Below are 23,850 nucleotides of genomic sequence, written 5' to 3' on the forward strand. Positions count from 1 at the left end.
TGGGTGGTTGTGGATTTTTCTCTAACCTGGGCGAAGCTGGAGGCGTGCTGTTGCAGGGCCCGTTTGCAGGCTCTGCAGGCGAATGAGGAAGCCATTGGCGCGTGGTTTGAGGGGAAGACGATACGGGAAAAGAGGTGGGAATGTGGAGTGGTAGGCTGGCTGCAGGTGGGATGTGCAAAGGTAGAGCGCGCGCCGCTTACTTTTTGATGGCCGCGACTCGTGGATTGGAAAGCTTGGGCCACCGCCTACGATCAATGACTTCACCATTATGGTAGTAGCTTCAAAGCACCGCAATTATTGCAAAGTTTGGTTATCATTTTACCAGATGTCTGAGAAGCTCAATCTGATTTTTATTGTACAAGGATGCCCAATTCCGAGCTACTCGTCCATGTCCGCAACGCTCAAGGACGTGTACCTGTTGCCTCTTGCGGTAACGTAATCGAACTCCTCATCAATCTCGTCCGCATGTTCAGGAGTCTTCGCCAGCACATCCTCGATGCTCCAAGCAATCCTCTCTGCCCCGATGCGAGCTCCGCCCAGATTGCCTGCAGCCGGGCCAAGTCGCAGGCCGGCCAATCTGCCAGTGACAAAGAGCGGCACTCCATCCTTCCACATGAGGTCCTCGTTCAGACACGGCAGTCCTCCGTGCCCATGGATAGGATAGTCCCGATTCATCGACTTGAGGCAGGGCAGAGTTGCGAAGTCTGTCTGGATACCTGTGGCGAAGTAAATGTAGTCGATGGGTGGGAGCTCGGGAATCCGAGGTTCCGTCTTGACCATCCATGTCTGAGTCGAGGCATCGTACGACTTGCTCTCGAGGACTGTGTGCGTGTGGAGCGAGACACGTCCACGAGCGATTTGTTGTTTGAGAATCTTGTGGAACGGCGGATTAAGGCTGCCTCCACCGCGAGCCGATTTGATCTGCTCAAGGCGTTCTGAACGAAATGTCAGTATTGTGGTATCCGACAGCACCAAGATGACTGACCCTCATCCGTGTCTGCCGTCCAAAACTTCGCTTGCTCGAGGTTCCTATACTTTCCCATCCAGGCCAGGTCGACGTCGAACGGCTTGACCTTGCATGGACCTCGCATCAAATGCCAGACCTTCGTCACACCCTTCCGAATTGCCAGGTCTGAAATTTGAGCAGAAGTCAAACCACCACCAACGACCATCACATTGGTCTCTTTCTTGGCTTTCATCTTGGCCGAGACAATAGGATCAGGGAACTGTTGGATCTGCATGGTGTGGCACATCGGTCGGGACCCCTGCATAGGATCGGTATCTGGGATGTTTGGGGCGTTGGCAGGTCCTACTGCAAGGACTACTGTCCTAGCATGGTGCACTCCATTATTCGTCCGAACTGTGAAGATCTTGTCCACGTCAGAGACGTCACCAACGCAGCCGTACTCGATATCCTGGACTTGTTCCTGCTGGATCAGACCGTCACGAAGGCCGTACCGATCGACTATGCATTCGCAATGTTCTGAGAACAGAGGAAGGGAAGGTGTGAAGTAGTCCTTGCGGTCGCGTTCGTCGATTTCGACTTCGGAGTGGGCCCTGAGAGGTATTAGCATCTGCGGTTTGCGCTGGGATGCGGCAACCAGACTTGCGAGTTTTGGTCCTCTTCTTCCTGAGGTGCTTGCTGATCTCCTTGCCGACGCACTCTCTGATCTCCACGAGCTCATTCTCCCGGCGCTGTTCGTGAGTGTACGCAAGCAGTCCATCCCTGTCGCTGGGGTCGACATGCCAGAACATGGGACTGCGCAAGTTCTTGATCTCAAACGTCTTGAACAGCTTGTTCCACCGGTTCATCCATTGATCCCCGGTTGCGTCCAGCACCAAGGTGGAGTATCGTCTCCCGAGCCGGGGAGCAGCCTGTGCGATCTGGCCGCTCTTCTTGTTCTTGATGCTCATCCTCGCTCCATGCTTTCGGATCCAGTGGTAGCGCTGATGCTCTTCGTCGGTGAAGATTGCGGAAGGAGTGTGTTCGCATAGACGAGAGGCAACTGCGAGGCCACAGGGCCCAGATCCTATGATGACCACGTCGTGGACGAAGATGGTGCTCTCTCTTGTTGGGCTGTCCATGTTGTTGGTAAGGAATGAATGGCTTTGAAACTCAGCACGTAGAAGGAGATAAACGAAGATGGAGTTAAATCGACTGTGTTGGGAGAATATGAGGTCAGAATGGCCATCTGGAGTACCTTGATGGCTGCGTGGCAAGATACCCTTTAGAGCATTTCCATCATGGTGTCGTAGTAAGCACCTTGATGGCACTCGTCAGTCGGCCAAATCCGGTTAACGTCGGAGTCGCTTTTTCGGCATCCTGAAAACCAGACGGATAACCTATAATGGATAAGTAGAGATTTAAGGTATATCGTTCTGCGAGCCGTGTGAAGAGCTGCGTAGAAATACGGGTGCCAGGCGTGCACAGAAGCAAGAATCGCATGATCATAGCCTTGCCACGTTTCGCACGCGAAAAGCCTTGTCGCGATCGAGTCTGGCACGCATGAAAAGAAAAGAAAGAGAAAACTACTAAAGTCGTGTCTGAAGGAGGAACACTCGGTTGAGGTGTGCGCACAAGCGAGAAAAGTTGTTGCCGGTGGTCAGCGCGCGTCGGACCGTCTCTGATTTCCAACCGCGTCAACTTCGCCGGTTCAAGAGCATCAACCGGCCCTCAAAACCATGCCATGCGAAGAGTGGTAGTCACCGGTCTAGGCGCGGTCACGCCGCTGGGAGTTGGTGAGAGCTGCATCCGTGCGGTCGCGCTGCTCGTCGGCTGACGCAATCGCCCCGCAGGCATCCGCAGAACATGGTCGCGCCTCATCGACGGCCATTGTGGCGTTGTCTCGGTCAAGAATCGTAGCCCTCAGTTTGCTGCGCTCCCAAGCCAGGTCGCCGCCCTCGTTCCATCCGGGCTCAAGGAAGATGGAAGATGGACTGCGAAAGAATGGCTTCAACCAGGTGTAAGCCGCACCAAGCCGCAAGTGCACGCGAGCCTCTGCTGACCATCCCAGGACGAGCGCAAGATGGCTCTGTTTGCCCAGTACGCCATGGCCGCCTCACACGAGGCGCTTGAGGATGCTGCATGGCATCCGAAAAAAGAAGAAGACTTGGAGGCTACGGTCCGTCTCTGCTCGCGCCAACTTCAAGACTTCTGGCTGACATGCAGTAGGGTGTCTACATCGGCTCCGGCATCGGAAGCTTTGACGATGTGTATGAGACATCTATTGCTTATGAAAAAGGCGGCTATCGTAAAGTTTCGCCACTTTTCGTGCCCCGACTTCTCATCAACCTCGCTGCTGGCCACATCTCAATGCGCTTTGGGCTGAAGGTCCGAAGAGCCCTCTGTCTTGACTGGAACTTTGCTGACTTGGACAGGGCCCGAACCATGCAGCAACAACCGCTTGCACTACTGGCGCCCATGCAATCGGAGATGCGGCTCGCTTCATTGCCTATGGTGATGCAGATGTCATGGTCGCCGGCGGCGCCGAATCCTGCATTCACCCTCTAGCAATTGCAGGGTTTGCTCGTGCTAGAAGCCTCGCAACGGATTGGAATGACACGCCTCATCTTGCATCTAGACCATTTGACAAAGACAGGGCTGGATTCGTCATTGGCGAGGGCGCCGGCGTGCTTGTGCTCGAGGTTCGCATACGAAGTCTCATTCGATATGCACAGCGCTAATGTGTCAACAGGAACTCGAGCACGCGCAAGCTCGAGGGGCCAGGATCTACGCAGAGTTGAAAGGGTATGGTCTTTCCTCGGATGCCCATCATATGACTGCTCCTCGAGAAGACGGAAGCGGCCCGCTTCTTGCTATGAAGCGAGCCCTGAAGCATGCAAAGCTACCGCCGAGCGCCATTGATTACGTGAATGCACATGCAACATCAACAGTGCTGGGCGACGCGGCGGAGAACCTGGCCATAAAAAGCCTTCTCTTGGGAGAGCAAGGTCGGGGAAAAGCGGCAAACATCAACGTCAGCAGCACCAAGGGAGCTATCGGTCATCTCCTTGGCGCCGCCGGGTCCGTCGAAGCAATTTTTACGATTCTTGCCATCTACCATGTACGTCTGGTCCCGCGGAGAAAACGCTCATTGACTGACCACGCTCGTAGGGAATTCTCCCCCCGACGCTGAATTTGGAAACGGCTGGGGATCCACCTGAAGAGTTTGACTGCAACTACGTTCCAAAAGAGGCACAGGAACGGGAAATCACGGTCGCTTTGTCGAATTCGTTCGGATTTGGAGGCACTAATGCCAGTTTGTGCTTCAGTAAATGGCAGTAGAGACGAGCACGATCAAAGAAAAATGCAGAAGGACAAGTAAGAAGTGGCATTGACATTTGCATATGACCTCGCTCTTACCAGGATGGGATTGATAAGAGCGCGTTAGCGGCTTCCTTACCCCACCTTGGTCCAAGCGCCGTGATGAGCATGTTTTTAGCCAGTGATAGCAACCGAAAAAAGACTCCACCCGCCCTCGGTGACGGCCGACGGCACAGAGTGCTATCACTTCCTTTTCTCTGCCTTCGCGCTCGCTGGCTCATACTATCTTCACTCACTCTCTCTTCCATTGGGCGTGATGGCTGAACCGCTCCAGATCGTCCCTTCGGCGGGGAACAGCGTCGCAACCGAGGACAAGATCACGTTTCTAGGAAATGTTTCAAAGAAGGCTGAAATGTACCATGGCCGCGTGCCATATCTACGTCGACTACCCTTCCCTGCGCTTGCCATCATCATTCTGATAGCCGTCGTCAACGCCGCGGTCTGGGTGGCCGTTGGCATTGTCCTTGTAAGCCATATACCCCACCAAAAAAATACCAATACAATGAAACACCAGTAATGGACGCTGACCATAGCCCTGCAGCATTTCCATCCGTCAGTACTCCAATCGTCCCGGTGGGAAGTATAAATTTCCCTGACATCACTAGGGCCCTCATTTCCACAGCCATTCTCTCCTACACTCTTGGGCTCCGCCATGCCTTGGATGCAGACCATATTTCCGTTCGTCTACCCAAATCAGAGAATCGGTCTGAGTACTGAAGCAGACACACAGGCCATCGACCTCATGACGCGCCGCCTCATTGCCGCAGGCCAGAGGCCCGTGACGGTCGGCATGTTCTTCTCTCTGGGGCACTCGACGTACACTCCACCTTTCCGTTCCTATCCCCAGCCTCTAACCCCTTCTTTCCAGTATCGTCGTAGTCACCTCCATCGTCGTCGCCGCCACGGCCTCGGCCGTGTCCGACAAATTCGACCGCTTCTCCCAGGTGGGCGGCATCATCGGCACCTCCGTGTCCGCCGCCTTCCTGATCCTGCTGGGCGTCATGAACGTCTACATCCTATACCGGCTAGTGAAGCAGCTGAACGCGCTACTCGCCACCCACCCCAGCGAGGACGACGAGGGCGAGGACTTCAAGATCCACGGCGCCGGCTGCCTCTTCAACGTCTTCAAGGGCATGTTCAAAATGATCGACCGGTTCGTCAATCACCATCACCGTCCCACCCACACTTCCCCACAGCGCAAACGCAAAACGCAACTAACCCGACCAAACGAGAAAAAAACAGCCCCTGGAAGATGTACCCCCTCGGCGTCCTCTTCGGCCTCGGCTTCGACACGTCGTCGGAGATCGCGCTGCTGGGCATCTCGTCGATCCAGGCCGCGCGCGGCACGTCCATCTGGCTGATCCTGCTGTTCCCGCTGCTCTTCACCGCCGCCATGTGCCTGCTCGACACGGCCGACGGCGCGCTGATGATGTCGCTCTACACGTCCGCCTCGCTCGCGCGCGACCGCGTCGCCATCCTCTACTACAGCATTGTGCTCACTGTAGTCACCGTCATCGTCGCCCTCGTCATCGGCGTGATCCAGCTGCTCACGCTCGTCCTAAACGTCGCGGAGCCGACGGGCCGGTTCTGGGACGGCGTGGAGCGAGCGGGCGATAGTTATGAGATCATTGGTACGTTTTCTTTTTCCCTTTACGTTTTTTTTTTCTCTCAGGTTCTTTTCTTCCCCCCTTCCTTCCCCCTTTCCCTTCGTCACATATGCCTACCTCATCCCTACTTTCGTTCTTGCTTCTCACCCGGGGGCGGCCGCCCCCGGGGCGGACATAAATCACGCCCCATCCCACACGAACGAAAGACTGCTGACAACCCCCCCAACACCAACAGGCGGTTCCATCTGCGGCTCCTTCCTCGTCTTCGGCGCCCTCAGCGTCCTGCTCTACAAGCCCTGGCGCCGGCGCGTCGACGAGAAGCGCGAGCGGAACAACAACCGGGTCGCCCCCGCCCTGCTCCACCAGAACGGAGAGGAGGACCAAGAAAACCTGGACCCGCAGGATCCGGCTTCTGTTGTTGTTGTTGTTGGTAACGATGGTAGTGGAGAGGACGACGGCGGCGGCGGGAAGACGCCGCCATCTCGTCGTGGCGGTGGTACCCCTTACGGCACGGTCGAGATCGTGGGTGACGAGGAGAGTCAGGCGCACCGTCAGAGCAAGGGCGAGGGCAGCAAGGGAGAAGGTGGTGGGCAGCATATCTCGGCGCGGGAGGTTGGCGAGCGTGCTTAAGAGGTGGGGGTAGGCAGTACTTTTGACATGAGCGAGGATCATGTTTAGAATGTCGACAGTGTAGCAGGTCTTTTTTTGCTGTGGGGAGTAAGCAAGCACAATTTACGGTGTTGTTTGTGGAAAGCGGTGGCTCTTGTGCATGCGCGAATGGCATTACCCATTACTTTCTACTTCGTACCGTACAATAATAAACGCCCCCATGCCTAAAAAGAAAATCAAAACTGGTATCGTCACAATCACTCCACGGGAGCTGCCTGGATATTTTGAATCTCCGCCTTGGCCTCCTCCCACGAGGCCTGGTTTCTCTTTGCCCACTCGATGTGGCACTTAGCGAAGGCGATCTGAAAGCCGTTAGCATTGCGTAGAGCGCGTCTGCGAGAAAGGATCTCACCATATAACGCCTTAGGTCCTCTTCCTTCTCAGACTGGAATCTCTTGAGATCCCTCAGCACGCCTACGCTGGCATCTTTGACATCCTTCTCCGCCACTTCCAACGCTTGTTCAAGCTACGGGAGGGTTAGCGGAAAGCTAAAAAAGAACTTGAATCACTGTTGTCACCTGAGTAATGCTCTCCCTCGTCTTGCCAATCTGGTCCCTACGTGTCCTCTCCGGATCAACGTCCACGATTCCATGGAAAGCATGGCTGACCCGGCCGAAAATCTTCGAGGTTACAAAGTTGCCGCTTGCCGTCTTCTTGTGCACCGGAGAAGATGGCTCAGACCGATGGGGCTGGCCTTGTGCAGCTGAAGGGGGCGAGTGTGATTCGCCATGAGTAGGCGGGAAGTCCGAGTCAATCGATGCTGCGTCTTCCTCGGGCCGTGGGGGATCGCTGTTGCTACGCTGAGACGCACTAGAGTTGGATCTCCTCGGCGGGGCCCCCCCGCTCTGGTTGAGGTACTGTTCTATCCTTTTAGCTTCAGCCTCGCTCTGCTCCAATGACTGAAGCAGATGCCTCTTCCTGTCCAATTCCTCCTTGGTCATCTCCTCCTGCACGCGCTTAAGAATGCGGTATCTAAGTACGTCCCGGACAATTCCGGCAAACTGAGCGCTCTCCCTCATGGGCTCCGCAAAGCCTGCACTCAACGAGGACGACAGTTCGCCGGTCTGGATATAAGTCGAGTCGACAGCCTGACCCATCTTCTCGATGGCCTGCGACAGCGTACGCGACTGTTCGTTCAACGCGAAAGCGTTGTATCGCGCTCCTAATTCCGCCATGTCGCTTCCCCATGAGTTGAGATGGGCGAGTGCCCGGCGATTCACTTTCTCCATGCTCCCTTGTAGGAGCGCCTCCAATTCCTTAGAGGAAGCCTCGAAATTGACAAAGTAAGGGTCGAGCTCCTCTTCGGATAGGTTCTGCGCCGTGGGAGGGAAGCGGCCGAAAATCTGCGGTCCCGGTATCGTGTGCGCCGCAGTAGAAGGCTGCGACTGGTGTAGGGGCGGCGAGTTGGGCGTTCCGGATGAGGCATTCCCACTCCCACTCCCGCTCGAGCTCGACCTGAGTTTTGCAGAAGCTGAGGGTATGGGAAGATAGTGGTGACCTGGGGTTGGGTTTGCGGCGTCGAGCGGGGGTGCCTTGAGTTTGTTCGACGGGAGCGACGCTACCGGGTGGGAGTGGAGGACCTCACTCTGTCTGTAGTTAGCAGCAGCTCGCAGGGGACCGAAGCTCAACAAGTCCGCATACCCAGCTAACGTTGGGGTCCAGAAATCTCCACCAAACACCATCTTCACGGACTTCCTGCATCCTCCTGCAGCGGTTGAGGAAGACAGCCAGCATACGCTTGCGCAGCTCTATGATCCCAACGTCCTCCTTTGCCTTCATCGGCTTCGCTACATAGTCGGCGGTGGTGTGCTTTTCCGGAATCGGCGGGATAACAAGAGTCGGGTGTAGGTTGACGAGCACGTTGCGCAGGGACGCGAACTCAGAGTACCTCCGGCGGACCTCCAGATCCTACACACCTGAATTCAGTACCACGAAAGTATGCGCGACTACGGGCGCACCTACGCCGGTCCTAATGGCGTAGACAATGTATTTGCCCCCGCCTTCCGCACTCTTGCCGGCATCGGTGATGAGAATAGGCAGCTGCGGGTTCTCGTAAAGGATCTGTTCAATGCGGCTGTCGTAGCCACCCTTCTTCGGCTCGATGCGCTGGGGCTCTTGGGGCTCGTCGTCGTACTCAACGTCGCTGAGGTCTCTACGGTGCGTAATGTATTCTGGCGAGCCAAAGGGCGGGGACGACGCCTCCGACGGCGGGGTCATCGGCCGAACTGGAGCATCGTGTTAGATTAGCAAGGAGCAGGAATGGCTGGGGCAAAGAAGCTGGCGTACATCCGCCGGGAGAGCCGAAATGGCCGACCTGCGAGGGCGAGGCATCATGGCGCTCAAATGAGCCGTACGGGTTGTTATCCTCGTCGTCCCACATGGCGAATCGCTGCGCGGGGTTGGGCGGGCGGAAAAGCTGGAGGGATCTCTGGCGCAGTAGATCGCGACGGTCGGGCAGGCGCGTGGGCGCGGTGGAAGCGGGTTGTGGAGAGAGTGCGCGATCTGCAGAGCTGCGAGGTTGAGCGAGAGCCTTGGGAATGGGGCTGGAAGCGAGAGGTGACGTCTGTGTCTGTTTGGGTACCAGCTCGCCAGCTCGCTCTAGCGCTGTCCGTCGTCCATCCGCAACCCGAGACGTGCCTGCCTATCTCCGCTACCATGGAACAGCCATGCCATTTTATTGAGCGCATTCAAAACATATCGGCGTCAACTCCTCCAAACGTCTGATTCAGCTCCATCAATGTTTCCCGCTTTTCAAATGCTTCGTTCTTGGTACTCGCGCCAGAAGCTTTGACACCCCATTGCATGGTATGTGCTTTCGTGATGCTCCCGCCCCAGGTTGTTGACGCTGAATCATGACTTGACCATAGAAGTCCACTATGCAAGCCAAATTGTTAAGCCTTACCATAGTGCCTTTTGACCCTATGATGTGAATGAAAGCTGGAATAGCTGCGCGAGTCGCGTGGATGTTCTCACCATGTCCAAGCCGCCATAATGATTTCATGATATCTATTTGAAGGCTCGATCAAGCGGTACCAAAGCAGGAGAAGTTCTCAATCCAGCACAGGGCGAGTCTAGTGCGCCGGACTATCAAGACGCGGACAGGAAACGTTTAATGCTTCTGCGCATTTGAACTAGGTCCATGGACGAAAGTACAACTACTATGGCATCGTCATGATAATCATGTACAGTTCGAGCTCTTGCCATCAGCGCTGGTCCGGTGTCTCTGCATGCTTCACGGCTATTGGGCCTCGAATGTCTATTGAAACGTAGAAATTCCCTGAAAATAGAGTCAGATCACATGGCCAACACACGCCGATTCAATGTAGAACGCTTAAGCCGCTTTTCAGTTTGCATGGACGAAGAAAAAAAAAAAAGGTATTGATTGCTCATAAGGAGCAGAAGTTCGTGTAATCAAGGCGCCGATTTGTGGGCAGATGGCCGGAACGCTGGGCTCATCGATAGGCATTCTGCTGCGCAATCAAATGGTGGAGACGTGCAAAACAGCTGGAGCATGCGGCGAAGATGCAGATACTGGGTCTTGCTTGTCTGCAACCCTAATCCCGCAATATTTGCCAACACTGGAGGTTCGATGTGGCGAAACCGCACATTGATTCAAGGCCGGGGACATGGATAGGATTCGTAACCGTGAATGAGAATCCATTGGTATGCTATGCCATGTTGGGTCAGCAGACAAAGCAAACGCCTAGTTTTTTCCCAAGCCGCACGAGGTTCAAACGTGTAAGGATGTACACGAAGCCTCTTACAGCCATCGTCCCGCCATGACCGTGATGCAAATAATCCGTTTTCGCCCACGACCCCGTCAACCGCGATCCGCTTATTTCTTGTCCTTCTTGCCACCCTTGCTCTTGGCGGTACCCCGGAACTCCTTGGACCTGTTCTTGCGCTGCTTGCCTGTACGCCGAGATCCGTCAGCATGTGTCCTTCCGCAACCTGGCCGGAACGGCGCGGAGCGCACGCCCGCCGAAACCGATTGTACGTACGCTGCTGCCTGCTGGCCTTCTCGATCTTGTTGGCCATGCCGACGCGGACCAGCCTGTAGTGGGGCTCGAACTTCTTCATGGACTCGTTGGAGTCGTAGATGAGAGCGAAGCCGGTGCTCTTGCCACCACCGTACTGGGTCCTGAAGCCGAAGCAGTTGACCTGGTCCTTGCTGGCCTTGTACAGCTGGGCAAGCTTCTCGCGGAGCTCATCCTTGGAGACGTTGGGGCGGTTGGGGTGGAGGACATCCCTGGAGGACGCTGTTAGACGTGCTGTGGCGCGTTCGGTCGGTGTGCATCGGCAACTTACACAACCATCTGCTTGCGGCCGAGGAGAGGGTTGCGGATGAACTTGCGCGTGCGCAGAGTAACTTGCGAGTCGGACATCTTGACGAAAGGATCGAGGGGACCGGGACGGGCTGTGCGGAGAGTCAGACCGGCGCTGGAAATGCGCGACGCGGGAAAAATGCAGGAGCAGGTGGTGCAAGGCGACGTACTGAGAGGGGCTCAAAGGTCCTGCGGCGAGATCCTGGGGATGTGTGTGGGTTGTCGCAGCAAGTTGCCGGTCGTCGTCGGTGATGCGAAGATTCGCAAAAGATCAAAACTGTGCATCGTGGTGTGCGGTATCGCGCCAAGACTCGCTAAACGCTAGGTGGCTCCCGCCGCCCGCACCGCGCGAACTTCAAACATTCGCACTGCTGCTGCGGTGGCCTGCCTCACACGCACGCTCACCCGGTCCGGCACAGTCGCCGCTATGCAAGTCTCGTCAGGTGAGATGCAGGCCTTGGAGGTCTTTCGCGCGCAATATTTCCAGCTTCTCGACCCGGCTCAATTGCGCTGGCCCGAGGCGCAGCTCCTAAAGAGGCCTGACGTCCAGGCATGGCTCTTCGCCAAAATGTTCGACAGAGACTCTATTCAGTACCCGCCGCCGGAGAGGTTCCAGATGCGCGTACTCAAGCGGCTCGTTTCTACCATTGAGAAAGCTATCGACAATCCTGAAGAGGATGTATGCAAGCCCAATTCTCCCCCTTTCCACAATGTCCAGCATCCAGTTCCCCTTATCTTTCATCTTTCCTTTTTTTCTCTGCCTCCGTGCTGCGCGCCACAAAGCGAAGTGCACTGGCGAGCAATAATACCCCTTTCTATTCTACTTCCTCAACAATCATCCCATCGGACCAGCACAGTGGTTCCGAGGAACCGCGCGCGCTCACGGATACCATGGTGCCGTACGACACTGGGCCGATGCACATGCGGATACCAGCGGACAGCTGTTGCGCCCAGCTTGTTCCCAACGCATCTCACTTCGCGATGCGCCAGAATTGCAGTAGACACTTGTTATCCGTAGATCGTTCCCGGATGTTTCGTACGTACTAATTCATGTGCTTTACCGGCCGTGCAGGAATTATCAGACGATCTCATGTCTTCTGTATCTCTTCTCCTTGGCTCCAACCTTCCGTCTGAATTCGAATCCGCCCAGAAAAAGTCGTACGTGACTTACAGCTTTGGCAATGATCGTGCAGTCACCCTTCTTGAGTCTCGCGCTGTCATCTCTTCTTCCGGAACCACTGGACTTCGCACGTGGGAGGCTGCGCTGCACCTAGGCGCCTATCTGGCCAGTGAGGGCGGCCGCCAGTGGGTCCGAGGTAAGAGAGTGCTCGAACTAGGAGCTGGCACTGGTCTGCTTTCCATACTGTGCACGAAGCACCTGCAAGCCACGAAGGCCACGGCAACCGACGGAGACGAGGGTGTCGTCGACAGCATCAAAACGAACCTGTTCCTCAATGGGCTTGATGCCCCGGGGGGCACGGACTCCATAGTGCTGAGATGGGGTTGGAGCTGGGCACTTGAAGAGAGCCTCTACTACGAGGGCTCGAAAGATCAATATGACGTTGTTCTTGGGGCGGACGTCGTAAGCCGGAACCAGAGAATGCACGATTGTGTGAGCACATTACTGACGTCCGACACATGCAGACCTACGACAAATCAGTCATCCCGGTTCTGGTGTCCACACTTGCTGACTTGTTGCAGCACCAGCCATCGCTGCAGATTCTGATCGCTGCCACGATTCGCAACGAGCAGACGTTCGAGGCATTTGATGTGGCTTGCCGTACGTCCTCCTTGCACCAGCCACCTAAGGCAAACCGCATTGGCTCCACCCCCGGATGATTAGCTTATGATGACGGTTTCAGGGCGGAACAAGTTGAGCGTTAGGGACATCGACTTTGCACCGCCACGCGCTGACGACCAGACTGGGCCGTTCTACCCAACGTCCACCCCTATCCGGATCGTCCAGGTGTCCAAAACTGGGGATTCCGGGCCGTCCGCCGTCCAATGACGCCCACAATGCGTTGGAGGCGGTGGTAGCCTTTGAGCGTCGTCATTGAGTCCTGGCGGGATACGGTAGCGGGTCCGAGCATGCGTCTAGAAGGCGGGCCTGTCGGAAAAAATAGCAGCAGAAGCCGTAGGGCGATGGAACGGACCAATGTGCTCAGAGTTTGGCGCTGACGACTTTATCGTGGGGCCGACGCTGTGTGCCCACCTAATGAGCGTTGCCGTGAGCTGTGGTGACCGTTCTCGAACAACCGCCCGGCGTAGGAGGCTTCACCGGGACGTGTCTGGAGGAGTCATCCGCACGTGTGCCCGGCGTTCGACCCACGGCGTCTGAAAATTCGAATCGGGCCGCTCTCGCAAGCAGGTGCCGGGGGCGCATGAGAGCTCTGCCGCTGCAGGCAACAGAATTCTTGTTCCCGGACACCACGGTTCTCAGAACGTTGTTCCTGGAACACACACCCCGCAGCAACCGGTCAACTCTGCAGACCCCTCCATCCCTGACATAAGTGAAACTCCAGATCGAGCCTCTCTTCACAGGCGTACCCACAGTAGGATGCCCGCTCGAGCGGAAGCCGCTGGCGGAGTACGAGGAACCGGCTTGCGGGCTCGCACGGTCGGCTAAACTGCCTGTTCGCGCGCGCGACGTTGCGGAAGTTCTAGAGCGCGCACATCGGTGGGCCGGAGCCGGCGTGCGGTGCACGCACACGCGGTGGGATCACAGCACTCGAGGTGGTGTCCTATCATGTGGGCGGATGCAGACGGCGCATGTTCTCCCGGAGCGGCGTGGAGAGGGCGGCGGCGACGATCCGAGTGGGTGTTCAGGGCCTAGGCAAGCGTGATTCGCGGCATGCGCGTCTGAAGCAGCCCACTGGACCACGGGGCAAGGGGGGCGGCAGCGGGACGGGATGCCCGCCATGCAGCGCTGGCAGCGTGTCTGGGACTCCGAGCGCTGACAGGCTGGCATGGTCCGGTGAAAGAGGTTTTGGCCTGCGCTGTGGAGAATCCGCTCTAAGCGTGGGGTGACTGCTAGTGGATCTGTAGCGGGCGACTCGGCGGGATGATGTGCTTGGTGAGGAATATCGCTCTCGACCTTTGTCCAGCGCCGGTCCGCGCGTTGACCGGTTACAGCGCCGAGTCCAGTATATGAGAAGCGCCCCCCTCGCGCCATCACGACTCCAAGGTACAGCACAGCTTCAGCTCCCAGCCCTCAGCCCTCAGCCACCGCCTTCGCCTCCGAGCCCTGCACCTGCACCTAGCACCGTGCTGGCCGTCTCACCTCGCGCGCCGCAATCGCACGCCGCATTACCCGCTTCTAGCCGCGCGCACAGAGCTGCCCCTCGGTGGAGCCTCCTAGCGACCGCCGCGCTCAGCCCGGATCGACACGCATCGCAGCACCGTGGTACTGCGTCCATCGCCCGTTCGTGATAGCAAGCAGTGAGCCTCCCGCCGAGAGCAGCAATGCGGCGCCGGCTGCCGCCATGGCCGCAGTGGCCGGCAGCCGCGCTGGTGCCCGCGCAATAAGACTGACATTGGCCGCAGGCGTCCGTCCCTGGCTCCGGCTAGCGTCATTGCGCTCGCATCCGCGATAAGCAAACAAAGCCGCCCAAAGATATCCCTATCTGTGGCCCGCCTCTATCTTTGTGTCACTGCCCGACGCCCAGCCGTCAAGAGCACTGCGTGTTCTACTTTTTGTAACAGCGGTGCACGCGACACCTAGCTGCTCGACCAATACGACCGGTCCTGCAAGAGTCCTGAGCCATAAGCACACCACACACCGCCCACATGGCGACCCAACACGCGCAACATCGCAATCCCTCGCACTCTAAAAGGGCCTCGCAGTCCCACCCGCGCGTCTCGAGACCTGGCCTGCTCAAGCGTCACAGCAAGTCGCAGACCAAAGTCCCCCAGGTCGCCCAGCGCAAGGACGAAGAGCCCGAGGACGACCCCATGGCCGCCAGCTTCTTGAACTTCTGGTAAGCCATCCGATCCCGTCCCGCCCTTGGCGCCCTGACGCAATGCTGACTCGCTTCTGCTGTAGCACTGTGTGCGAGAAGCAGATCATTGTCCCGAACAACTCGATACTGTACTGCTCCGAGAGGTTAGTCTCGTCCTTGATCTACCCGTAGCCGTTCCTCACTCTAACACTGTATAGCTGCCGCAAGAAGGACAACACCAAGACCATTACCTTTGAGCCTTCGCCGCCCCCGACACCCTACTCGCTCTACTCCTCCGAGGATCTCTCTCCTTCCCGCGCCATTGTCCCTCCTCGCTCCCCCACTGCCATTCCTTCAAAACGTCTCTCGTACGGCTACTCCGATGTCTCGGACGACGATCTCCCCGAGTGGGCCCAGGAGAAGGAGTCGGAAGCAACCCGTTACCTGAGGATATTCTCGTCAACAGACATGACGGCCCAGAGGTCCAAGAGGTCTTCAACCTCGACAGTAGCGTCGACAACAAGTACAGCACCGTCGTTGTCGCACACGCCGACCAGCTCCACCAGCGTCTCGATCCCCTACACGCCCGCAAGCCGGCCTCTGCCCAGACGGAACCCTCACGGGTCCTCTTACGGCACCCGTTCCATCGACCTCGTCAACCCCTTTTCGGCAGCCTACCCTACGACGGCGCCTTCAAGTCTGACTCAATGGTCGGTCAAGAGCGGGCCGAGTTGCAAGATGTCGACCGGGCTCGCCGAGGGCGAGATGGAGCTGTTTCAGAAGAAGATCCCCAACGCGACGTCGCCGAGTCAGGGCAGCCTGAAACAATTGTTTGCCTTCAGTGCTATGCAAGCTCCGCCCAGTAGCACGGCATCAACAATGCGACCCACCTATTCGTGATCTGCGTCGCGCAGGCCGTCGCTTAGTGTGATTGCGGCCTGCAGACGGGGAAGCGGATGGGGGCAGTCGAGTCATCGGCGTGGTAGCACAACTCGCTCCACTTTCATTTCCGGACTATTTTTTTTACTCGTATCAAAAAGCGTGGGATTGTTTTCTAGATGGTCATATCAGCAGCGTCCAGCACATTTCAGGTGTTTGTTTTAATATAATCTCTGGTTCCAGCCTCGGTGGCTGTTGGCTCTCATCTCTCAAGGTTTCATCTTAGACGGCGGGGGCGCAAGCAAGTAAGCAAGCAGGTTTGGGGCAACGCTGGCGTTTTTGGCCCGGCCCAGTTTGCTAGCAACAAGGAAAACGAAAAAAACGGCTTTCCAACAATTACATACATAGTTCATAGTTTTAGATACCTCTCTCTCACTCCTTCAACCTTTTGCTTTTTACAGGCGGGTTATCGGAGATGGCGCCCGTTACTTGGGCTTTACGGAAACAAATACTTCACACCGTATCATCGGCAACCACTCTCAATAATGCTACGAGTATCAGTGTCACCAGTACCTATTCTTGTGCCTAGTAAGCCTTGCACCCAGCCTTTTGGGAAAAGGTGCCGCTAGTCCGCCTTCCCATTTGATGACGATGACCGGTGTAGGATTCCTGAGCTTCTAGAAGCTTGTTGGAATGCCTAGGTATCAGTATAGCCCTCCATCAATCTCATTACAACAGCCGATGCTGGAAGAGTAGTCACCAGGCTTCCTCTCTCGTTCCTCTCTCTCCTCGATTGACACACATATTCACCGGTCACGGCGGGGATTTTTTTTCTATCACCAGACGACAATCGATCACTCACATATCGGTATTATCGAGATAGCCGCAGGGGCCGCAGGGACCGCCGCAGCAGCAGGAACCGCCGAAGCCGGGGAGGGGGCCAACCAATGCTGGCAGCTCTGCTCGCTCACACACAAAAAAAGTGACAAGGTTTCACTTTTCCGTGACTACTGTCTTGTCTCACACACGGTTGATGATCGACGGCGCGGTTTTAATCGTCGATGGACCGAGCGGCGCGCGCGCGCGAGAAGGGCGCACGCACTGACGCGACAGGCGCACTCTGCGCGCCCGTACAAGCAGACGTCAACTTATGCGTATGTAGATTGATTGCACTGTCCCTCTGTCTTCGCACAATCCGCGCTACAGCAGTGTGACGTGGTTGTCTCCTCCTTCTCCACACAGCGTCGCCGGCTCCCCGGGCTGGGTGGCCTTGCAGCGGCATAACGCGCGCGCATGCCGCAGCCGCAGTGCATTGGCGCAGGGGGGGGGGGAGAGTTGGTGGGGAGAAAGCTGTTTCCTGGTCGCTGGGCTCCTCACCGGCTTGCTGTGGCTGGGGCGCTTGGGGTTAGGGCGCCGTGGGCGCCTCGCGCGCGGCTTGCTGTGGCCCCCCTTTTTTAATTGCTTTTTTGCCCTTCTTTTTTCCCCGCCTCTCACATCGGACGCAGGAGGGCCAAGCAAAAAAAAAGGCGTGAGACTAAGGCGGTTGGTTGGGGGGGTATCCACTCTGTTGCGTGTCTCTGCCGCCAGGCTTCTGGCGACGTTCGAGAAGGTGCGATGGCGTGCAACTACTGAGAGGGGGCGTGGCGCCTTGTTGTTGTTGTTGTTGTTGTTATTATTGTTGTGATTTGGGGTTAGCGTTCTTCTTGTCTCTTGTGTTTTTTTCTTTCTATTGTCCTTCTTCTTTGTTTACTTTGCGATGGGTGGATGGAGAGAGCTATGGCGCGATTTTGAGTGGGTGTGTTGCGTGAGGCTCGATGATGTCTGACCGGGTTCGCAAGGGGGATGATGTGCTAGCACGTCGACATGCATTCCGGCCGGCTCATGCTCCTTTCCTCTCGTCATCTCTGTGGATGATGTTGCGGTGATATGTCGAGATGTTGCAAGTTCCTGGCGTGCTTTGCGGAACATCACCGCTGCTCTTCCGATGCAGGAGAGCGGCGCGAAGAAGATGATTGGAGGGAAATTCAGAAAGTTTATCGTCTGCTTTATTTCTTATCGTTCAATCTACCTTTCTTTACCTCGTTACTCCTTTCCTATTCCGGATCAGGAAGAGATAGAGAGGCAAGAAGGGGAACAAGCCGGAGGCTTATCGCCGCCGCTTGTTCTACGCAGCAGACGATAGAGCATTCCCGCCGCGATCGGCTACCTCTTCTACCTCGGATGGGTGCATGCATTCCGAGCCTTCCGAACCCAAGGAGACGTCAATCAGCCAGCACACCAGGAACCCGAGGAAAGTCTAGAAGCAGCAGCGAAGCAAACCTCGGTCCGAAAAAAAGTATTGAGTATTGAACCAGAACGACGGAGTAAAGGTAAAAACAGGTATTTTCGAAAAAACGACGTCAACACTGGCACGGGCGTCCGTCGGTGCGAGGCGTGGCAGTCAGACCGTAAGTATCGTGCGTCTCGCCGGGTCGTCCAGTGGCCTCGGCTTCCTGCGTGGTGAACGATCCCTCGACCGACGGTCCGTGTGTTGAGAATGCGGGGCACGGTTGCCGACCGGGGACGACAATATGGGGAAACTACGCGATCGAGATGAAGCTCGTCATCATCCATTCTAGGTTCGATTCGGTTCTTCATCGGATTGCTATCCGAACGTTGCTGCCAGTGCTGGTTTTCCTTCGGCCTCGTCTCATCTCCATAGTCCTCATCATCAGGCAACAGCATCGACTTTGCCGTATGCATCGCAGCAACATTGCCTTCCCGGTGATGAGCAACGTGGCCTTGGGGCCGCAGGCATAGACGTTGCGAACTGGTGTTTCCTCTAATCAGCCATCCAACCCTTTCCGCAACATTCACCTCCATCGCATCCGACTGCTTCTCTCCCCCTTCACTACCTTTGTAATGCATCAGCTCCCCATTATCAGCGTACGGAGACACCAAAAACCCTGATCAACCATGAACCTCGGGCGAAGAGATTTGAGAGGGCTGCCGTTCAAGATGGGCAGGTACGATGGTCGCAATTGGTCGTGGTGTACAAAGCAACCTAGCCGAATGCGGTAAGTCGCGTTTTGTATGGACGGCAGGTGCGAAGAGAGGGTTTGACACGTCAGCCTTCCGCAGTCATCAGGACACAGAGTTGGGGGCCAGAGTCAGCGCTTCCAGGCATCCATTTAATATCACGACCGCTCTGCGAAGGATTACGGCCTCGCCGTGAAGATTGGTCCGGGGGCTGTGCGAGCGGCGTTAACCCGGTCGAGCCACGACATCGGAGTTAGCCAAGTCGCGACATAAAGTGAAGCAATCCCTCAGAAAGACAGAGCATTCGTCTCTCGCATCAGCTCTTCGAAAATGCATGTCATCCTCACCGGCGCGACGGGCCTGGTTGGCTCCGGTGCTCTCTCGCAAATCCTAGCCAACATGAACGCGGGCGGGCCCATCTCACGGCTTTCCATCCTCAGCAGGAGTCCGGTGCCCATGGCCGAGGGCAAGCCCAACGTGACCGTCATCCAGCACAAGGACTTCGAGAACTATCCGCCCGAGGTGCTGAAGCAGCTGGACGGCGCCGAGGCATGCATCTGGGCTCAAGGCGTCAGCCAGACCCAGGTTGGCAAGGAGTGAGTGAGTCTCTAATCGACTCCCGTGCAACAATGCTGATGCAGGCCCAGAGAATACATCAAAATCACCCAAGACTACCCGCTCGCCGCCGCGAAGGCCTTTTCCGGCCTCAACGACCCCTTCAAGTTCATCTACATCTCGGGTGCGCCCGCCTCTCCCAGCCAGCCAAACCCGCCCCCACCTCTGTACTGACAAGCCACCAGGCGAGGGTGCCACGCAGTCGCCCGGCTACTTCACCCCCATCTTCGGCCGCATCAAGGGCCTCACCGAGACGCAGCTCCTCGCGCTCCCGGCCGCGGGACACCCGTCCCTCCGCCCGTACTCGGTCCGCCCCGCCATCGTCGACAAGGCCAACCACGCCGCCGTCATCGAGGCCCAGAAGGGCCGGGACGGCCTCTTCAAGGAGTACACCGTCGCCGTGCTGGGCCCGCCCTTCCGCGCCTTCGCCAAGGGCATCATGTCGCCCACCGCGCTGCTGGGCGACTTCTTCGTCAGGCTGGCCGTGGGAGACGGCGCCCCGGTCGAGGGCGACGACGTCCTGGAGGGAGGCCGCATCATCCCGAACAAGGCCTTCAGGAGGATCATGTCCGAGGATCCGGCCAGATAGAGGACGGCCTTGTGCGGTCGATCGAGGCGTTTTTGGGCGTAGCTGTTCTTCTGGGCAATTGAGGCGTGGTGTTTGACTGCATCTAGACGTATTTTCCAACTGTTGGTGGTAATGCCGGAGGGGACTCAAATTAGAGACCGAGCACGTTCTCGTCTTCCTGTCTTTACACACAAACTGCATGGGGGCTCTGGATGAAGATGTGGCTTTCTCTTCCAACTTCCACGAAAGCCGCAATAGGTTGCAGAGCTATATTGACATCTGGGTTCTTGGTCTGATCGACGTTTGATTGTACTGCGCAATGCTAACTAGCATAATGCGTTGTTATCAACGGCTGACTTACGCGAACCGACATGTTGATGTCTCAAACATTATACATCACCCACCTACCTTTCACTTACTGAACTTGGATGGGGATGAGGTGGGGGCGGGGTTTTCGTTTGAGGCGTTGGGGGGTTGAAACGGTTGTCTTTTTATCTTCCCCCTCGGTTGTGAGGAAGGGGGCCGGTGGTCGAGGTGGTGACTCCAGTGGTGACTTGAGATGAATAGGTGGATGGATAAAGGGCTCATGGGTCAACTTGGGGTGATTATATTGCAATTTTGAACCTTCTCGTATTATAAAAGATGGTGAGTAATATGAAAGAGATCAAATAAACGAAACTAAACCCGCAGCACTCGTCCAGTCAATGCCCATCTCAACTTTGGAGCCGCTCTAGCTCCCTCTCCCACCTCGTCTTCTTCCCTCCCTTTGCCTTCTTCGGCGGCGGTGGAGGCGACGCCTCCTTTGTTTCTGGCTCTTTACCCTTATCCGATCTCTTTCTCTTATTAGTCGCACTCGATGGCTTTTTCGGAGTCGCCTTTCCCTTTCGAGGTCTTTTTGGTTTGGACGATGGCTCCGGCTCCGGCTCCGGCTCCAGCTCCGTCGCGATCTCGCTCTGATGTGTATCCTCCGATACCAACAAGAGCTCGCGCTCTTCTAGCGAAGGTGGCGGAGCCTCCTCTATGATGGCTGGCGCAACAGGCGGAGGTGTGCTGGGAGGAGTGAGAACAGAAGCCTGCGTCTCCGGCACTCGCAAGTCGACAGACGCCGCAGGGGGCGGCGGCGGCGTCGTCGTCGGTTCATCGACCACCACCAGCCGGTTCTGCCCCGCGTTGTTGTCGTCGTCATCATCCGGAGTCGCCTTGACCAGCGTCGTCTCCCCTTCGCCTTCCACCACCGCCCCCACTCCCAGCGAACGGCCCAGCAGCCCCAACTCCCTCACGACCTCCCTCCACAACAAGCCATTCCCCTCCCACTCCGACACCTCCTCCTCTTCCGCCACGACAACCTGCTGCTGCTGCTGCTGCCGCCCACTCTCCCCCACCTCGTCCGCCGAAAACGCCACATCCCTCACCCCACCCCTCCTCACCCACTCCCTCACCACAAACTCGGCCTTTTCCTCCCCATTCCCCCCGACATCCACCACCTCCAGCTCCCGCCCGATCGAAGCCATCATCCACCTCCCCCTTTTATTACCAGCCGCCTTCCCATCACCACCACTACTACTACTACTATGATGATGCTGAAGCAACAACGTCGCCAGCGCCGCGCTCGGGAAGTCGTCGAAGAAGCGCGGCATGCGCACCCGCAGCCGCCGCAGCCGCGTGAAGCGCAGCGCCGCGCCCCGCCACCACGCCTGCCAGCCGCGGGCTTCGCGGGTCAGCATCGCGCGACGATGGCGGTGGTGGTGATAGGCATTAAACGGTTCCTTCTTCTCTTCTTCTTCGCCTGTTTTGGTGGTAGTCATAGTGGTGGTTGTTGCAGGAGGAAGATGAAGAAGATGACGATGATGCCCGACCCAGTCTTGGTATCGGATCACCAGCTCGTCCGCGCAGGCGGCGATGTTGTTCGGGCCGTTGACGGCGGCGGCGGCAGCAGCACCCGCGGCGGTATCGAGGGCGGCGAGCTGCTGCTCGTCTTCCTTCTGTGGTCGCTGGGTCTCCACGGTAGTAATAGTAGCAGTAGAAGTAGGCGGCTGCGAGCCGCCATCGCCATGGCGAACGAGGTCCGCGTCGTCGACGGGAAGGGTGAGCCACGATGTGTGGTCCCCGTCGTCAGCGGGGTGTCCCGCGGCGGTGGCGCCCCAGTACAGGCCCGCGTTGGAGAGGAAGGGGGAGCGAGGCCGGTTGCCGAGGAGGAGGCGGACGGGGACGCCGGCGTGGGAAAGGGTGCGGAAGGCGTTGAGGATGGGGGCGACGAGGCGGCGGGTGATGGTGGTGGTGGCTCGTCTTCCGTCTTCGTCGTCGTCGTCGTCGTTGTCCCCCTCGGGCGCTGCCGCGATCTCGATCCCTACGTTGAATGGGAAGTTGTGGGCGTCCAAGAGGGGGTCGAGGTCCCACAGCGGCGCCCAGCCGAAGCCCTGGTGGAGGAGGCGGAATACCTGGATGGCCTCGTCGTTGGCGGCGTCGCCGAAGATGCCGGGGGAGGAGGACTGCGAGCTCAGGCCGATGAAGGAGAACGGGCTGACGGGGATCTCGTTGATGACTTCTTGGTCGTTAAAAGAAAAGTTGTCGCAGTGGTTGAAGGCGTCGGTCAACCGAAGCAGGAAGTCGTTCAAGCCGGGGACTGGGCTTTGGTGTCTGTTGGTCAGCAAGTATTCCGCTATCAGTACGCTTTTGCCGTTCAAGACGTGGTCAGGTCCGATCTGCCCCGCTGCTTGCAGTTGACTTTTTGCCCATTGGTGAAGGTAATTCTTGATCTCTTCGTCATGTAGTTGCTGAGTCGTCTTTTCCGGCGGGAATACCTCCACATTAAGTACTCCATGGAATCCCCCCTTCTTGGCATTCCCTAGCTTAGTCTGATACTTGCAAATGTCCTTATCGTTCGCCGAGAAAGCGCTAACATTCGTATATCCAGCTGTTGGTTGGTTTGAATCATCCCTACTGACGTCTGGTTCCCGCCCCGGGGCAAACCGACGAAGCACGTCTCCAAAAGAGACGGAGAACCTCCTGATATTCGTGCGTCCTCGCAACATCTCGACCATGCGCGGCGCAAACTCAGCCTGGTAGAATTCAATCGCCCGCAAAGTCTCCGGCGCGTTGTCCTCGAGTCCCTTAACGACGGCACAGAAGTGCGCGTGCGAGCCTTCGTCTTCCGCGCAAGCTTGGTGCGGACGCCACAGGCTGCTCAGCGCCGGGTTGAGGGAGGGCCCCCTGATGGTAAGTGTCCGGAGCTTTCTGCACTCCGAGATGACCGACGTGACGTCCAACGAACCCTGCCCAAAGTCCGCCGTCTCGCGACGGCTGCGGATCTCTGCATTGGCAAGTTCGTCGTGGTCGAGCCCGTCGCTCGATCTGCCGTGCCGGTACCTCCAGTCGTGTAGCCTTTCGCAGCCCCAGTGCCTGACCCAAAGTTTCTCGAGACGGCCCAACAGCGTCTTGTGGCTGCGCAACTGTTCATACGTCTTGAGGTCCTGAGACTTCCATGATAGCTCCCCCTGGCTGTCGGTGGTGGGATAGGAGCCCTCGAAAAAATCATCACCGCAGACCATCGTATCCTGTAAGTCGCTCAGGTCGAGCTCGGTCAGCTTTGGTAGATTCTCTTCGACCCATTCATAGTCCTTGGACGAGTGCCAGTGGCTCATCGCCAGCCGACGTATTCGAAAGCGATTGCTGTCGTCGACTGATTTTTGGAAGGCAGTCCATTGGCGTTGGCACCCTTCTTTCCATTCGTGCCATGTCAGGCCGTCAAAGTCGAGGAAACGTGGTGCGGGTGTGTAGTGATCCATGACAACAACTGACTTGGGTTCGCTGCGCGAGAAGAGAGGTCCGGACGACCACAGCTGTGATGGATGTGCGATGCATATTGTGAGGTCAGTTGAACAAATGTCTTTGTCTGCCCATTCTCTGA

At 57.1% G+C, this 23,850-nt stretch overlaps 8 protein-coding genes across 8 annotated transcripts; 4 read left to right on the top strand and 4 right to left on the bottom strand.

Annotated features, from left to right (window-relative positions):
• Positions 1-378: 378 nt before the first annotated feature.
• SLS55_005504 (uncharacterized protein) lies at positions 379-1,914 on the bottom strand (the record flags this gene model as incomplete). Its single annotated transcript, XM_066776951.1, has 3 exons — positions 379-935; positions 986-1,557; positions 1,607-1,914. The coding sequence occupies 3 exons, from the start codon at positions 1,912-1,914 to the stop codon at positions 379-381; spliced, it is 1,437 nt and encodes a 478-aa protein (XP_066632793.1).
• Positions 1,915-4,580: 2,666 nt separating this feature from the next.
• On the top strand, positions 4,581-6,561 carry SLS55_005505 (uncharacterized protein; the record flags this gene model as incomplete). Its single annotated transcript, XM_066776952.1, has 5 exons — positions 4,581-4,790; positions 5,055-5,140; positions 5,193-5,477; positions 5,567-5,955; positions 6,167-6,561. 5 exons carry the CDS (start codon positions 4,581-4,583, stop codon positions 6,559-6,561), a joined length of 1,365 nt encoding a protein of 454 aa, XP_066632794.1.
• Positions 6,562-6,797: 236 nt separating this feature from the next.
• Positions 6,798-8,980, bottom strand: ATG20 (Sorting nexin, cytoplasm-to-vacuole targeting pathway/endosomal sorting; the record flags this gene model as incomplete). The annotated part of the gene is made up of 6 exons (XM_066776953.1): positions 6,798-6,902; positions 6,953-7,066; positions 7,119-8,186; positions 8,242-8,508; positions 8,563-8,825; positions 8,887-8,980. 6 exons carry the CDS (start codon positions 8,978-8,980, stop codon positions 6,798-6,800), a joined length of 1,911 nt encoding a protein of 636 aa, XP_066632795.1.
• A 1,455-nt stretch (positions 8,981-10,435) lies between these two features.
• On the bottom strand, positions 10,436-10,985 carry SLS55_005507 (40S ribosomal protein eS24; the record flags this gene model as incomplete). Its single annotated transcript, XM_066776954.1, has 3 exons — positions 10,436-10,512; positions 10,602-10,849; positions 10,909-10,985. The coding sequence occupies 3 exons, from the start codon at positions 10,983-10,985 to the stop codon at positions 10,436-10,438; spliced, it is 402 nt and encodes a 133-aa protein (XP_066632796.1).
• Positions 10,986-11,352: 367 nt separating this feature from the next.
• SLS55_005508 (uncharacterized protein) lies at positions 11,353-12,764 on the top strand (the record flags this gene model as incomplete). The annotated part of the gene is made up of 4 exons (XM_066776955.1): positions 11,353-11,604; positions 11,944-11,961; positions 12,076-12,507; positions 12,570-12,764. 4 exons carry the CDS (start codon positions 11,353-11,355, stop codon positions 12,762-12,764), a joined length of 897 nt encoding a protein of 298 aa, XP_066632797.1.
• Positions 12,765-14,711: 1,947 nt separating this feature from the next.
• SLS55_005509 (uncharacterized protein) lies at positions 14,712-15,763 on the top strand (the record flags this gene model as incomplete). The annotated part of the gene is made up of 3 exons (XM_066776956.1): positions 14,712-14,902; positions 14,968-15,027; positions 15,082-15,763. 3 exons carry the CDS (start codon positions 14,712-14,714, stop codon positions 15,761-15,763), a joined length of 933 nt encoding a protein of 310 aa, XP_066632798.1.
• Positions 15,764-19,090: 3,327 nt separating this feature from the next.
• Positions 19,091-19,964, top strand: SLS55_005510 (uncharacterized protein; the record flags this gene model as incomplete). Its single annotated transcript, XM_066776957.1, has 3 exons — positions 19,091-19,356; positions 19,408-19,499; positions 19,561-19,964. 3 exons carry the CDS (start codon positions 19,091-19,093, stop codon positions 19,962-19,964), a joined length of 762 nt encoding a protein of 253 aa, XP_066632799.1.
• Positions 19,965-20,656: 692 nt separating this feature from the next.
• Positions 20,657-23,584, bottom strand: SLS55_005511 (uncharacterized protein; the record flags this gene model as incomplete). Its single annotated transcript, XM_066776958.1, has 2 exons — positions 20,657-21,298; positions 21,800-23,584. The coding sequence occupies 2 exons, from the start codon at positions 23,582-23,584 to the stop codon at positions 20,657-20,659; spliced, it is 2,427 nt and encodes an 808-aa protein (XP_066632800.1).
• Between the last annotated feature and the right edge of the window lie 266 nt (positions 23,585-23,850).

Source organism: Diplodia seriata (assembly GCF_021436955.1).
Source record: "Diplodia seriata strain FDS-637 chromosome Unknown scaffold_5, whole genome shotgun sequence".
Classification (NCBI taxonomy): Eukaryota; Fungi; Ascomycota; class Dothideomycetes; order Botryosphaeriales; family Botryosphaeriaceae; genus Diplodia; species Diplodia seriata.